At 64.7% G+C, this 15,912-nt stretch overlaps 1 protein-coding gene across 3 annotated transcripts in view; it reads left to right on the top strand.

Annotated features, from left to right (window-relative positions):
- Positions 1-15,912, top strand: part of PACSIN1 (protein kinase C and casein kinase substrate in neurons 1) — a 17,839-nt gene continuing 1,927 nt past the window's right edge. The window contains exons 1-9 of one of the 3 annotated variants that reach the window (XM_029999520.2): positions 1-182; positions 12,618-12,750; positions 13,133-13,289; positions 13,435-13,670; positions 13,830-13,985; positions 14,337-14,512; positions 14,837-14,957; positions 15,041-15,165; positions 15,481-15,674. In XM_029999520.2, coding sequence (XP_029855380.1) covers positions 12,688-12,750; positions 13,133-13,289; positions 13,435-13,670; positions 13,830-13,985; positions 14,337-14,512; positions 14,837-14,957; positions 15,041-15,165; positions 15,481-15,674 — 1,228 coding nt within the window. In that variant the 5' untranslated portion in view covers positions 1-182; positions 12,618-12,687. Of the gene's footprint in view, positions 183-6,110; positions 6,209-12,185; positions 12,366-12,617; positions 12,751-13,132; positions 13,290-13,434; positions 13,671-13,829; positions 13,986-14,336; positions 14,513-14,836; positions 14,958-15,040; positions 15,166-15,480; positions 15,675-15,912 lie in introns of those variants that run through there. The other 2 variants (XM_029999522.2, XM_029999521.2) reach the window with 2 other exon arrangements.

Consider the following 15,912-nt stretch of genomic DNA (forward strand, 5'->3'; position numbering starts at 1 on the left):
GTGCGGCCAAGGAGTCGTTACGCCGGGACGGCGATTGGTTGGCTAAAAATGCCTCCCTAATCTCCGCGCTGATCTTTACCCCCCTCCTCCCCATCTGCCGTGACCTTCCAGCCGATGTGCAGAACCGGCCCCGCGCGAGAGGCAGCCAGCCCCGCTCCGCTCAGCGTCCCCACGTCCCAAAGGTACCCCGCCATGCGGCTCCCGGCAGATTTGGGGTTTGACCTGGCTCCCGGCGAGGCGGGAGGTTGGCGTGGGTGGGTTGGCTGGGGCTTGCCGCCGCGAGGGTTGCCAGCGTACGGCAGGCGACGGCGGCGATGTCCCCAGGCGGCAGATGGGATGCTCGAGGCTCGGTGCGCCCTGACAGTGCCGTCACCCCCAGTCCCCTCCGGTGGTCCCTGGCCGGTGGTGGGTTTCAAATGGGGGTCCCCCCCCACACCGTGCCGGTGGTTGCTTGCTGGGAAATGAAACCCACGTCGGCAGAGCAGCTCCCTGACCCATTTTGAACAATTTCCAACTTCTGCCGGATTGTGCCGAGTGGGGCTCGCCATCCGCCTCGGGTTTCCCCCCCCCCAAATTTCAGGTTCACCCATTTTTCCTGGCCTCGCGGCGTCTCTGGCAGGGTGGGAAGGCAGTCTGGGTCCCGCAGGTCGCTGCCCAGCTGCCTGCACCTCCCGGGGGAGCTGGGCTCTGGTGTGAAGCGAGGCGCAGGGCTCTGGCAGGGGTCTGGGCAGGGGTCTGGGCAGGGGTCTGGCAGAGGGCAGAGCTTCGGGGGGGCTCACGAGACGTGACACCGCGGGGCTGGTGGGATGCAGCATGCACCAGCCCTTGCACGGCCCCGCTCTGCACGCTGTGCCCATTACCCCCATAGCAAACTCAGGCACCCGCTGCACCCAGGGTGACCGGGGGGCTTCCATGGGGGGGCTGCTGGCCCCACAGGCTGACCGCAGGGCCAGGGATGCACCAGGGCCACGCTTGCCCTGCCATGCTGGGGGCTGGCACCGCTGCTCTCAGCTCCGGGCGCGGGGTCCCTCCAGCCCCCCCGTGGATGCACAAGGGAGGGCTGGGACCCCAGCTGGGACAGGTTGCGGTTGGGGGGGCTGGCAGCAACTGTGCTTGTCTTTCCCCCCCCCCCGCCACCTCCCCGAGACGTGTTTGGCATCATCTTACCCGGTAAGAAACACAGGCTCCTGCTCCAAACCCTGCGGCCGAAGGGGTTCAGCCCCTGCCCAGCTCCCAGGTGCTCTAGAGCTGAGCTCATGGCAGAGCCCCCCCCACGGAGCTCCCTAATCCCGTCAGCCGCAGGCCCGGGCACCGGGACGCCCGAGCAGCTGGCAGGGAGCTGAGGCTCCGCAAGGCGGCTTAGGCTGAGCCCAGGCGCTGCCGGGGGGTTCTGCCTTCCCAGCTGCAGGCAGGGGCCAATGCTCGCCCCCCCCCTTCCTAGCCCACATTTGCCCCCAGGGTGTGAGCTTGGAAGGCACATGGAGCAATAGAGCTGTGATTTTGGGGTTGCGCTAGGTTGAGCAGGGTGGTTGGAGGGACCACTGCCTGCCCCGGGAAGCCGGAGGGAGCAGCGGGGGTCCCTGCAGGGTGCACAGGGCTGGGGGAGGCTCGTACCCACCCGGGGGTTGTGCCTGTGCGTTTTGGGTGTTTCGGGCTGCCCGGGGCAGAGCTGGAGGCTGGTGCAGCCCTAGGGCAGGAGGGGCTGATGGATGCAGCACATCCCAAGGCACCTGGAGCTGCTTGATGCCATCCTGGGGCTTTAATACCATTTTATCACCTCGTTTCTTCCTCTCTGGGAGAGCAGGAATGGAGCTGGGGGGAGGACACCCCCCCCCCCGCCCGCCCCGTGCAGGGCAGCCCCTGGGATGCTGCGACAATTGCAGCAACCCCCGGGAGAAATGCATCTCCCAGCTTGTCCTATGGAGCAGGAGAGCTGCCCTTGCCCGCCTCATCCTGCCGCGCTGCCCACCTCTGCCTACATCTCCTCTTTGCGGCTCTTGCGCCTGCCTTGGAAATGGCAAAGCAAGCGCTTTGCTAAACGGATTAGAGCTTCCCTGGCAGCCTCTTGGGCTGCTCCTGCTTCTCTCGGCCCCCGCACCACCTTCCCAAGGCAAACCCAATCCCTAAGCCAAATATTTGGGGCAAGGCCATCGCCGCAGCACAGCTGTACCGGCCGGGGGACTGCACCGCTGGCCCCAAACAAGGACTCGGTGCCACACTGCGGCTCCCACCATGCCTGACCCCAAAACCCCGGCTGAAGCCCTGAGGGTCCTTCCTACCTCCCAGGATTTTGTGTTCCCATTGCAGGAGCCCAGAGAAAACTGGGGAATTCATCAGCCACTGGCTCGGCCACTGCTGAAGGTGCTGACCCTGCCCCGGGGTCTGCACCGATCCATGACCACCCCGTGGCTGGCGCTGGCCCCCTCCTCTCCCACCTCTCCCCAGGGTGCGCGGCTGCCGAAGGGGCTGCAGCAGGACGGGAGCTGGATTTAACTGTAAAAGGATTGAGGAAGGCAAGCCCGGGCAGCTGGCAAGCATCGATTAGTGACGTGCACAGGGGCAGGGCGAGAAAGGGAAGAGAACATCAGCGCCGGCAAAGTGCGTCTGCACCGGGGCCACGTCCTGCAGCGAGCCAAAGCCTGGGTTTGGCTCCACGTGGGATCCCCCTTGCTGGAAATCCCGCATCCCCAACCTTTCTGGTCCCCCTGGCCGTGCCGGGAGGCAATGCTGCCGGGGCCGTGACGGAGCTGGGATGGAGCTGGGCTCCTTTGGCACAGCTCGGCAGGAGGAGGAGACCTCTGCGAGCGGCTCTGCCCAGGGACAGACTTTGTCCCTGCAGGGCAGCCAGCCCGGCTGGTGTTTGTGCAACACCTTGAAGGCAAACACAGGACCCTGCCGTGTTTCTGCAGATGAGTCTTGGAGAAGGAGAGGCCACATCCAGCCAGCAGCTTTCCGGAGACGCCGAGATGGCATCTGTCTGCCCTCGGCATGGCACAGCGTGGGGGGGGAAGGAGGCAGCGAGGCCCCAGCACTGCCGTCACTGTGGCCGTGGGCAATACGTATGGGGTCCTCCCGGGCAGCTGCCTGCACCGAGCTCCACGCAGTTCTCCAGGAAAAATGGAGCCTTTATGTCCTGTCCCTGGCCCCTTCCTCGGAAGGGCTCGGAGGATGCCCCCAGGGCCCGTTATGAGCGGACAAGAAGGGGATTGTTTTGGTGGGAGCTGGGTTTCTGGCAGCACCTGCCCCGCGCCGGGGCCCTCCACAATGGCTGCCTTTCTGCGTAACTGCTGCAGAGCGGCCAATTATCCTCTGCTGCTAATTAGAGATGCAAAATAGCCCTGCGCTTGCATTCTCTCAGCAAGCCCGAGAGGGCTCCTGGGACCGGCAGCACATCCGTGGCGGGGGCACAGCCTGCGCATGAGGCAAGCATGGGGCACTGGTCCCACCCGGCTCCACAAGCTCCAGCTCAGGCTCCTCTCTGCTCCCAGCATCAAGTGGGAAGGGGCAGCAGGAGGCCAGGAATGGGCTCGGGAAGAGCAGGATGCCAGGATCCCTCTCTGCGCTCATCCCCAGTCAGCCTGCCCTGGAGCACCCATGGGCTGGGGGCTCTCCCAGTGCTCCCAGTACCGGCCAGCTCAGCAGAGAGCACCATAACAGGGGGCTCTGCCGTGATTTAGGAATTGCATTTTCCTTTCCTTGCTAGGGAGGCAGATGGGAGCAGGCCACGCTTGAAAATCCCCCCCTTATTCATGCAAAGGCTGGCACTCGTGGCTGGGTGATGGGCAGAGCGGCTGATAGCTAGTGGCATTTCTCTCCTCTCCTGCCCGCACTCACTGCGCAGGCAGGCTGCTGGCAGCCGCGAGAGCACGGTGTGGGCTAATTTGCTTTTCTTCTCAGTTTGCTGTGGCGCTCGAAGAGCCATAATTTCAGAGCGGCAAGTGGCCCGATAAATCAGGGCTTATTTCCTGCCAATACTGGCTGCTGCTTCCCACAAGGAAACTCATTTTACAGGAGGGGAAATTTCTTACCGCGGGAAATAGTAAGCGGTGGGATGGCGAGAGCCAGGGAAAAGTTTGTTGTGGCCAAATTTTTGGTGAAGGAACCGGCTGACACTCATTGAGGGAGCCTCGTGCTGTGGAGGCAAGGCTCCTGCCTGCTACCAGCACCGAGCAGCCTGAGCTGCCAGGGAAGGAGACATGGGTCAGTCCTATCTGCATGGACCACATCTGCCACAAAGCTGGTGGCAATAGGCTGTTAGCACTGGGAACGCCCCCCAAGTCATTGAGGTCCCCCCCCGTCACCCTCCCGGATAGCGTTTGTCACCCAGTGCTTAATGCCAAGAACATTTGCTCCTCTGCAGCGTGGATGCTGTCAGGGCAGAAGGCAGCCGGGACAACCCGGCGGCGCCTGCAGCGACCCTGCGCTGAGAACTGCCAACTCGTTGCATGCAAGGATGATGCCCAGTTAAACAGCACCCTCCAGTTCCTCGCCCTGAAACACCAACAGGCAAAGTTCCCCCGGCACCTGCAGGAACCGCAGTCCATCCCCGCTCCTGTGTCAGGATTGGGGAGCATTAGATGGCTTGGGTCTCGCACGCCGCTGCCAGCTGCAGCCGGGCATGAAATATTTCGGGGGCCTTTCTGTCTGGCCACGAGGTGGGAAGATACGCTTGGATGGCACGAAGCTGGAAGGAGCCGGAAGGCGGGCGGGATGGAGAGCCCCACGGAGCTTCATTAAGCAGTCGAAGGTGCTCATTAGGGGAAAGCTGAGCCGGCGTCGGAGGCCAGCAGAGCCTCCCGGGACCGAGTCGCATTCTCCGGGCAACCCGATCCCGGCGGCAGCGGCCCGACAGCCTCATTACTGCAGGTTCTGCGGGCGGCTTCGGTTACTCGGCTGGAAGCGCTCATCTCCTGCTGGCTTTTAATTTCCCTGACATCACCCGTGAGCTGGGGGAAATGCAGGCGCGCTGCATTCGGGCAGTTGAGAGGGGGGACAGTGCCTATCGCCACCCCCACCCGCATCCTCCGGGCTCCCCGACAGCCCCGGCCGTGGGCTCCAGCCCAGGACCCGCATCCTGTGACAAGCTCCGGTGACCCCGGGCACAAGCCCCCCGGGCTCTGGAGGAGGCAGATGGCAGTGGGGAGGGAGCTGCCCTGCTCCCTGGCCTCAAAGAAGCCTTAGGGGGGTGCAGCCCCCGTCACCCCCTTTCCCAGCCCCTCTTTCCCCAGTCCTACCAGGTGGGAAGGACTGTTTCTGCTTCTCCCGCCAGCCTGTTCCCAGCTGGCACATTTGGCAAAGGAGGCGGCACCGGCTGCCTCTCTGAAGGCATTTTGGGGTGTTTGTTTTTGCAAAAGCTGCGGCTCAGCCCTAAAAACCTCCTTGCAGCCCCTTCCCGGGACCCGTGGAGGTGGCAGAGCACCCGGGGGAGGAGAGGAGAGATCGCGTTGCTCTGTCCCGTCCTGTGCAGGAGGGACAAGGACCCAAGGAGCAGCAGGATGAGGACCCGCTGGGTACCCCCCACTCGGCTCCCCAAAGACCCTCCCCAGCAGCACAGCCCGGGGGGGGGGGGGAAGGATCCCGTTCGTGGCCCTAACGAAGCCCCGCAGCGACAAGGGTGCGTGTGGGGCCGGACACCCACACGCACCCGGCCGCGGACTCCTGGCACCCCACCGTGCCGCAGCACCCCACGCAGTGGGGTGGTCCTGTCCCCTGGGTGCTGAGCACCCACCTGGCACCGGGGGCAGGTGACTGGGGTCCGTGCCTTGGGTGAGGGTCTCAGCGGGGTGGTGGTGGTGGGGGGGCGAAGCTGGCAGCAATGTAGCACCCTGGGGTGGGTGCAGACCCGGGGGGGGGGGCAGCAGGCCAAGGCGGCGGTGGGGATGTGTGTGTGGGGGGGGGGGTGTGAGGGATATGGGGGGGGTGTCCATCCCCTGGAGAGGGTTTTTGCAACCTTTGCAGGCAGAAGCTCCATCCTCCCCCCTCCCCCCCCCCCCCGGTTGCCACGGCAACGGGCGGCTGCAGGCAGGGCGCGTTCCCGCGGCCGTGCGCGCCGCCGCTGCTGCACGGCTGGTGCGGAGCGCAGCGCAGCGCAGCGCAGCGCAACCCCCCCCCCCCCAAAAAAAAAAAGAAAAAACCAAAACCATCCCCGTCCCGGGGTTCCCGTGGCCGTGTCCCGTTCCCCCCCCCCCCCCGCCCCCGCCCGACCCAGGTAAGCGCTAACCCCTGCGGGGGCTTTGCTGGGGGTAGCCTGGGAAGGGAGAGTTGATGCCCGGGTCCTTTGTGGGGATGGGGGTTTCGGGGGGGGGGGGACTTTTGCGCGGGTGGGGATGGGGGGGGGGGATGCCTGGGTGCCTTGTGGGGATGGGGGGAGGGCGGGGGGGATGTTGTGCGAGGAGCGGGCAGTACGGCGTGGGTTTGCATCTCCCCCCCCCCCCGCCAGCCACGGGCAGGACACTGTGTCCCCCGATCCCTTCTGCAAGCCAGGGAGGCCGGGGGGGGGGATATGACCTTCACCCCCCGAGTGCGTCCGATGGGGTGCCGGGGCAAGGGACACCCCCTCTGCGACACTGCCACACTCCCGGGTTTGTGCCTCAGTTTCCCCAGCTGCAAATGATGGGGGGGACTTGTGCTGTCCATGTCATCGCTGTCCCCCTGCCCAAATGAGCGCCTCACCCCATCACTGAAGCCCCTCCTTTTGCCGTTGTCCCCCCAGCTTCCCCCTTGCTCCCCCCCCCCCCACCGGCTTTCCTACCCCCTCTCTGAGCCCCCTCCGGCTCCAAGTCTCCTTCCCTCACTACAGACAGCTAAAATCGGGCTGTCCCTCCACATCACCCTGCTCCCGGCAGCCCCATTCACCTTCTGTCACCGCCAGCCCCTGGTCTGTCCTGCCAAGGTACAGGGGACAGGACCCCCTCCCCGTGCCAGCGCGTGATGCTCTGGTTTCCCCCCTCCCTGATGCGGAAGCGAGGGGATGGCACCGCCGTATCCTCCATCACCGTTGTTTGCTACTTCTCGGTTTAAGTGCAAACCTCATATTTGGATTTCTGCCTAAACCCCGCTCCTGGGACCACAAAAATCCCTGCTCGAGAGTCCGAGCATCCTTGTTTACAGCGGCAAGCTAAGGCGGCAGGCTGAGGAAAGCTGCAGAGCTGGAAGGCAAGTCGAAACCCCACAAGCTGAGGCTCAGCCCTATCTCCCTTCCCCCGGCCTGAGCGCATGCATGGGGTTGACAATCCTGCTTCTGCACCTCGCCACGGTGCCTATCCACACTCCTGGCACATCTGCTGTACCTGAGCTGGGCTGCAAGGTCCCCCGGAGAGAAACACTTGCGTTACCTGCAAATGGCACGCATATTTCCAGAAATCTTTGCACAAGGCTTGTAAAATCCCTAGAAGACTTTGATGGGTGTCCTGCGCTCTGAGCAGGGTAACTTTGGGGAGCACGGAGGAAGGTGAAGGGTTTCTGCAGAGCGTGCACAATGTGCAAAGCCGTTTGTTGCCAGGGCTTGGAGCAGACGCATCTCTCCTGGCTTCCACAACCCAGCAGCACCTACGGCACGTGGCCCCCAGCCCAGCCAGCAAGGTGGGCATCCTCCTGTCCGCACGTGGGACACGTGGCTCCCGGTAACATTCCTGGATCATTGAACCTACTTTGCAAAAGCTCCGGTTTTGGGGAGCCTGCAAGCCCTGACCTGCCCTGTTGCAGCCAGACCCCCCCAATCCTCAGACCCCCCTGGTCAATGCAGATGACCCCGGCTGAAACAAGGTGGCTGCCACAAGCGCATCCTGCACAGAATTCACTGGAAAAGTGGCTCCCAGAAGTTTCCCACCGTTACCTACGGGCCACCTCCAGGGACCTGCTGCCCTCGCAGCCACCTCGTGCACCGCTCAAGCAACCGCGTGTACCGGGTCCAAGCCAGCCCCACGGCACTGCCCTGGCCTAAATCCCACAGAGAAGCACCCTCCATATGGGGGACACCCGTCCCCTCCAGTCTGGCCACGGTTCTGGCCACGGTTTGGCTGTTTGCCCCAGGGCTCCAACCCTGCTCATGTTGCAGCCAGAGGGGTTTTGCCAGGGGATGCAGGATGGAGCCCTGACATGAGCTTTTCGCAGCCTGCTCGCGTGGATCTGGCGGCTTGGGAAGGGCCCAGGCTCACCTCCCGCCTGGCCTTGGGCTCGGTTTGATAACGAGGGGGGGGGGATGCTTGTTCAGGCTGCTCACGCCCCTCCAGGCTGCTGAGCCCTGGGTTCTGCTCTGCTCCTGCCTCCTCACCCAGTGCCTGGTGCGGAGCTGCCAGCGTGAATCAGCAGCACCCGCTTAACCGTTTCCTTCCAGGGTCCGCGTCGGCTCTGGGGGTGGGGGGGTTGTGGAACGGCTCGGTCAAGCCAGAGCCAAACCCCTCTGCACCCCCCCTCGCTCCCTGGGCTGCGACCCTCACCAGCCCCGTGGGTTTCACGGACCAGCCCTGCGCCGGTGGGAAACCCACAGCCACCCAGCCGGGTCAAAGCTGAGCTCCTGCAGCTGCAAAGCCTCTGGCGAAGCACATCAGCATCACCAGCTTTGCCTGAGGACCTGCCGTCGTGCTGGGGGGATCTCACCCCCCCCATACTTGGCCATAGCGGGAGCAGCACGTGGGCATTGGTACCCACGGTGGATGCGGTCCTGAGGATGGGTACCGCCGGCGGCCGATGCAGCTGCATGCTCCGCACCGGAGCTGCTGCTGTGTGGTGGGAGATGCTGCTGCTAGGCTCCCCTGGGCTTCCTCGGCCATTTCTAGTCCATTTGTCTTTGCCACGAGTGGTTTTCATGTGGTGATAGTTGTGGTGCGTCACGGTGGCATTTGGTGCTGCACCCCCCCGACAGACCCTCGACCAGCCCCGTGCTGAGATAAGGGAGAGCAAATGACCTTCCCCGTGGCCAAAAACCTGAACCCCAGCCTAACTCCCTCCCCCTAAACCCCTGCACTCATCCTCGGCCTTGTGTGCTTACAAAAGGAGCCAAAATGTAGCAAATATTTCACATTGCAGCCCATAGACAGTTTGATTAGAGAGGCCAGGTCAGTCCTAGCATTTAATTGCAATAAAACTGGCTCAGACCATTGGGTCCTTTCCAATTGCTGAGCTTCAGCTTTACTGCCGGGAGTCCCCGGGTAACTACAAGGCAACAGCGTGCAGCAAATTACTGTCCCGTCCCCAGCTCACGTGCTCTGGCAAGCAAGGGTCCTCAGTGCCCTCGGCTCGGGTGGCACCGGCCGGGCTGGGCCACGGCTCCGTGTCAGGATGCTGCGGCTCCAGAAGGGGTTTACACCAGGGAAACGTCGTGCGTTGCATCAGTTTGTGCTCGGGTTTGGTGTCTGGGAGCTCCCTGCTTGCCCTGATCCCTGCAGATCGAGCGCAGCTCCCAGCATGGCTTCCCCCTTCCCTGGATGGTTTCACCAATAATTAGTTTCTGACTCCCCTCCCAGCCCCGTTAGCGCTCGCACCCCCACAGCAGGGCTGACACCCGGCCCTCTCCCGTTTACCACGAGTGGGAACCTCCTGCCTCAGGGGACAGGATGGGGACAGGGATGGGGACACAGGCTGGCTCTCTGCTCCCCTCCCCTCCTTGCAGCACGTCTGCCCCCGTCCTGCCTTTGCAAAGGGCTCTTGGCAGCAGGAGAACCCGCACCGCGAGGGTCTGCAGCCCCTCCTGGCCCCTGGTCCCCACCGGGCTCAGCCGATGTGGAAGCAGGCAGGATGGGGACACGTGCAGGCAGCTGCCTGTTCCTTGTAGCACGTCCCCATCACCTGCTTTTTGGCTGCAGCAGAGGTGCTGGGGCCAAGGCAACCAAAAAACCTGGAGGCAGAGCAACTTGCCGCCCGAACAGAGCCTCCCCGGGGCTGGGGCTGGTGCCTGGCACCTCACCGGGGACCCCAGACCCCAGGATGGGGCACCCCCATTCGACAGCGCACCCCGAGGCCGCTGCACGGGGGGGGGGGGGTTGCGCATTTAATGGCGGTGTTACAGCAAAGGCAAAGCTCTGGCAAAGAAAAAGAGAGCAGGGAGAGTCAGTGGCCCAGCTGGCCCCCCCCCGGGGTACCCAGCTTGTCCCTCTCGTCCTTCCCGGGCCCTGGGGAGCCGGAGGAGGCAGGGAGGCAGCCAGCACGGATGCTGGACCAGCGGCTGGCCCAAAGCTCTGCAGCCCCTCCGTGCCCCAGGCACCCAGGCTCTTCTGCCAGGGGCAGGGGACAGCAAAACCGGGCTGTCTCTGCCTGCGTGGGGACAGGGCACTGCCGGCGAGGGCTGCCGGTTGTGGGAGTAACGGGCAGCTGCCCGTGCCCGCGGCGTCGGCGGCGCCAGCCCTCTGCATTGCAGCAGCCTCCCGCCTGCGTAAGGGTCGGCGGCCGCGTCCCCGGCCCCCGCGGAGGGCAGAGACCCCTCTGCGACACCGGCAGCGGCAGGAGCTGCCCGGTGGGTGAGGCGAGTTGCGGCGGTTCTCAGCGCCGAGTGGGCTGACGGGGAGAGAGGTGCCGGGGAGGGGGGGGGCGGCTGCTGCGGGAGCAACCCAAGGGCACGCGGGGGCAGGAGCCGGGACACACTTCACCGTCGCTCGATGCCAAACGCTTCGCGGGTTCTCTCCGGCAGCTTCGTGGAAACGTAGGGCCGGGGGGTGGCGGGGGGGAGCCAAGCGGAGCCCCCTCGGCCGAGGGTGCCCAAGCGGCAGCACGTGGCTGGGGCTGGCAGCTCGCCACGCCGCGGCTCGGCCGCCGGCACTGCGGGCGCCGGGGCATCACCGCCAGCCGCCTTGATGCGAAGCGATGGGCTGCGCCGGCGGGGCCGGGGGCGGCGGGCGAGGGGCAGGCACACGCCGCGCGGGCCGGCGTGGGCGCGCGAGGATGGTCGCGCGTGGGCGGCGGGGGGTACGTGGCAGGAGAGCGGCGCGAAGGCGGCAGCGTTAGCTGGGAAGTGATGCAGAGCCAAAAATAACCCCCAGGGCCGCGGCTGAGACCAGGTAACGGCGAGGAGAAGGAGCTGCGGCAGCCACGTCCCGCAGCGCCCGACGGCCTCGGCTCTGGCGGCTTGGTGGGGGAGGCTTGGTGGGTCCCAGGGTACCCCCAGCCGTGGGTGTGCTCCCTCCCCAGGGTCCCTGTCCCAGCCCCGGGCTGGGGCTGTCACCCCAAGGGTGCCCTTGCCGTGCCAGCGCAGCCTCTGCAACAAAACGAAAAACCAGAGACCAGAGGCGCAAGCGAAGACCCCGGCCGCTGAGCGCCGCGCCGTGCCCGGGGCTTGCAGGAGGGACGGCCGCACGTGGCACGCTGCCTGCTCGGGGTCCCTCGGGGGGGGGCGTTCGTGCCACCGGGCGCTCTGCCACCGCCGTGGGTGCGCTGGGGCAGCCTGTGGGTGTTGGGGTCGGGCGCTTTCACGGGTGGGGAGGGCGGTGGGTGCCAGGCAGGCGCGGGGGCCACGTGCTGCCGGCTGCGGGGGGACGGTGCTGGCTGCGCCGCGGTCCCCCATCCATCTGCGTCTCGGCGGCTGAGCGAGGGACAGTCATGCGTTTATTTTTAACTGGCTGGGGAGGGCGGCGGGGATTGGTGCCTCCCTGGTTATATCACTAAATCCCTGCCAGGCCCTGTTAGTTCCAGCACAACGAGCCCTGCGCCGCGCTCTAGTAACCGTTTCGGTCCCCCGTCCTCCTGGGGCCGTGCCTTGCCCCAGCCCGTGGGCTCCTCGGGGCCAGCTGTGCACACAGCTGGAGAGCGTGGGCACCCACTAAACTGTTCCCCATGGGTGGGCACCGGGGCACCAGGACCCGCACCCCCCCAGCCCTGCCTTCCCGCCCCATCACCCTCTCCCAGGTGCAGGGTGGGATGCAGGTCTCCCGCTGCCTGCTCCATCTCCCCGGGTGAAGTGATGGTGCACAGGGACCACGGCCACATCCCACTCCCACAGCCCTTTTGGGGACGTGGCAAGAGGAAACTGGGGCAGTTCATAGCCACTTTGTTCCCATCCTGGGGCAGATGCCATGTAGGACAGGCCCAGCGCTTTCCTGTGGAAGAACTGTCCGGATCCGGGGCAGGATGGGGATGATGAGGATGCTCACGGCCACCGCGGTCCCCTCTCCATCCCCATCCAATGCCACCCACCAGCCCCCAGCCCCATCCCCAGCCGCGGCTCCTGGCAAAGCGGCAAAGGGTTAAGCCATGCAGCGGGGCCACGTGACGCTCCGGGGATGCCGTTTTTCTGAAGATCAGGACGGATTAGGGTGGAATATTGGGTCGAGAATTTCTTTGGGCAGTGCATCCCCCCCGCCCTGGCCCCGCCACGGCCTCTCGCCCCACGCCGTGGCTCCCCAGGGACGCGTGGTGCCGAGCCAGGCCCCTGGCCGGTGAGCTCCCCGCCGTGCTGCTCCCCCCGATTCTCTCTCCCAGCACAGCCAGCTTTGGGGGGTTTGGATGGCACCGAGCAAGTGGCGCGTGGCGGGCACTGGAAGGGTCTGTGGGTCCAGAGCTGGAATGGGCATCATCCCCATCCCCATCCTCTGCAGATGGATGCTTGTCCTGCGGTGCTGCGGGCAGGAGGGATGGGGGTCCCCCGCTCACCTCCCCCCCGCCATGACTCCCCCCTCTTCTCCCCTCAGTGCATGAGGCTGGTGTTTGCCCGAGAGTCACCCAGCGCCCGCACTGACGCCCAAGGCAGCGCCGGGAGCCATGTCGGGTTCCTACGACGAGTCGGCAGCGGCTGCAGAGGAAACAACCGACAGCTTCTGGGAGGTGAGCCCCGGCCGCCCTCTCCTCCTGCGGAGCCCCCGCCACCGTCACTGCATCCCAGGGTGTCCCCTGGGCTGGGGGGGGACAGTGCTGCCCTCCCCTCCTGCAGCAAGCCCTGCCTCCGGGCATCCCTGCTGCGGTGGCTCCAGTGTTCGAGCCAGCTCTGCTGGAGGTCTCCAACTTGGCTGACCCCGAGGGGCACAGAGCGATGGAGGGGACCGAAAGGAGTGGGGTTTGAGCAGCCCCAAAGCAAAAGTTCCACACCTGCAGCCCCAAAGTGCCCAGTGCCTCCCCCATCCCCATCTGGGGCTGAGCCGGGCAGCCTGGCCACAGCTCCCATGTCTGCCTGTCCTTGTCCCCGTCCCCGTCCCCATCCTCCTCCCAGGTGGGGAACTACAAGCGCACGGTGAAGCGGATCGACGACGGGCACCGGCTCTGCAATGACCTCATGAACTGCGTGCACGAGCGGGCCAAGATCGAGAAGTCCTATGCCCAGCAGCTCACCGACTGGTCCAAGCGGTGGAGGCAGCTCATTGAGAAAGGTACTGTGGCTTGCCCAGGGGGAGTCCACCCCCCCCAGGACACCTGGGTCCCATGGGTCCCCGTGCACCGTCACAACTTCACCTGGTAGAGGTGGAGGGGGTAAGGGCTGTGGAGTGACACTCAGGTGTCCCCTCTGCCCCCCAGGTCCCCAGTACGGCAGCCTGGAGAAGGCATGGGGTGCCATCATGACGGAGGCGGACAAGGTGAGCGAGCTGCACCAGGAGGTGAAGAACAGCCTGCTGAATGACGACTTCGAGAAGGTCAAGAACTGGCAGAAGGATGCCTACCACAAGCAGATCATGGGAGGCTTCAAGGAGGCCAAGGAGGCTGAGGATGGATTCCGGAAAGCCCAGAAGCCCTGGGCCAAGAAGCTCAAGGAGGTGAGAGGAGAAGCGCAGCGTGTCCTGGGGCACCCGTGCCATCTCCCAGCTCCAGCTCTGGGTGCCCGGTCCAGGCTGGGAGAGCCGGATGGCACCTCCCCGCAGGCAGAGGGATGCTGTGACTGCTACTCTGATGTCTTTTCTTTCTCCTCTCCACAGCTGGAGACAGCCAAGAAAGCCTACCACCTGGCATGCAAGGAAGAGAAGCTGGCGATGACCCGGGAAGCCAACAGCAAGGCAGAGCAGTCCAATACCCCTGAGCAGCAGAAGAAGCTCCAGGACAAAGTGGAAAAGTGCAAGCAAGACGTGCAAAAGGTGCGAGCTGCTGCCCTGCTCCAGGCTCACGAGTCATCAGGCAGGGAAAACCGGTGGAAATGGCCACCACACCCCTTTCCCACCCATTCATTCCCATTTCCCCATCCCTATGCTCCTGTAGAAGGGTGAGGACTTGCAGGCAGCGCTCAGAGAAGTGTGAGCAGGGCAGAGATTTACCACTTCTACTGGGGCAAAATCTCTCTGGCAACCAGACTGATTTCACCCATAGAGGCTCTTGCCTCAGTCTGGGCTCCCCAGCGTGGTGACCCACAAACCGTAACCTCTCAGTACCCAAAAAGGGCCTCTGAGGTGCTCAAGGTATAACCAAGGTACCCTCCTGCACCTTCGCAGACTCAGGAGAAGTACGAGAAGGTGCTGGACGAGCTGAACAAGTGCACCCCGCAGTACATCGAGAGCATGGAGCAGGTCTTTGAGCAGTGCCAGCAGTTTGAGGAGAAGAGGCTCAGCTTCCTCAAGGAAGTGCTCCTGGACATCAAGAGGCACCTGAACCTGGCCGAGAGCAGCAGGTAGGTGCCTCCTGCGCTGGCTGGGCAGAAAGTACCTACGCAAGGTCTCCTCGTGCTGCCTGGAAAGCAAACCAAGCCCTGGAGGGACCAAGTGCTTCCAGGACAACCCATCCCTTGCAATACGAGGCAGAGGGGCTTCTGGCCAACGTGATGGTCACTAAGAGGTACCAGAGCGGGCCGAGGGCTGTGCGGGAGTCTGGTGTCCCCCAGTGCCTTGTAGGAGGTGACACGACCTGGGCATGTGCCCGTCCCACCCCGTCCCTGGGGCACCCCACTGGAGTCCACCCCCGCCTGCAGCACCCTGACCCACGTCTCTCCTCGCAGCTACGCCAACGTCTACCGGGAGCTGGAGCAGACCATCCGCCTCTCAGATGCGCAGGAGGATCTCCGGTGGTTCCGCAGCACCAGTGGCCCCGGGATGCCCATGAACTGGCCCCAGTTCGAGGTGAGGCTGGGCATCCCAGTTGGGGTGCAGGCAGCCGAGCAGGGCGGCCGGGCGCTCAGGCGCCGGTTGTTCTGTGCTTGCAGGAGTGGAACCCAGACTTGACGCACACGATAACGCGGAAGGAGAAGCAGAAGAAGGGCGAGGGAGTGACCCTGACCAACGCCAGCAGCACGGGCGAGACGGGGGCACCGGCGGGCGAGCGTGGGAGGTGAGGGCCAGCGGGGAGGGGAGATGCCGTGGGAAAGGCACGGCGTTTGCCCGTGCAAACATTGCCAGTGCTGTGGGGACACACAAGGGGACGCAGGATGTCCTAGGTGACAGCCACCACTCTTCTCTGTCCTCCCTCCATGACTTGTTGGACATGTCATTAGCTGGGAGTCCTGCTCACTGCAGCCCCCGCTCCCCTGTAACCTTGGGAAAGCTGCAGCATCTTCCCCGATGTCGGCAGCACACGGTGCCTGCCCACCCCACCATCCCCTGCCCGCTCTGACGGCCCCTCTCCCTCTTTCCCCCCCCACCCCAGTGTGAGCAGCCACGACCGTGGGCAGACCTACAGCGCCGAGTGGTCCGATGACGAAGGCAGCAACTCCTTCAACACCAGCGAGGCCAACGGCGGCACCAACCCCTTCGACGAGGAGTCGGCGGGGAAAGGCGTGCGGGTGCGGGCTCTGTATGATTACGACGGGCAGGAGCAGGATGAGCTCAGCTTCAAAGCAGGTACCGTCCATCACTGGTGCCAGGTCGGCTGGGGCTCGTCTGCCGGAGCTGCGGGTCCCCCACATTTTGGTGTGAAATCCCTCAAATAGTTTCTGAGTTATCCCAGCCCTTCAAAAAGTTGAACTGGCAGAAAGGGGAAGGCACAAGCTGAGCCCAGACCCAGCTGGGACCGGAGAGATGGGGGGACAGGGCACATGAGGTCTCATGGGTCACCCCTTCCCTTTCTACCCTACAAACC

Source organism: Aquila chrysaetos, chromosome 24 (assembly GCF_900496995.4).
Source record: "Aquila chrysaetos chrysaetos chromosome 24, bAquChr1.4, whole genome shotgun sequence".
NCBI classification, from domain to species: Eukaryota; Metazoa; Chordata; class Aves; order Accipitriformes; family Accipitridae; genus Aquila; species Aquila chrysaetos.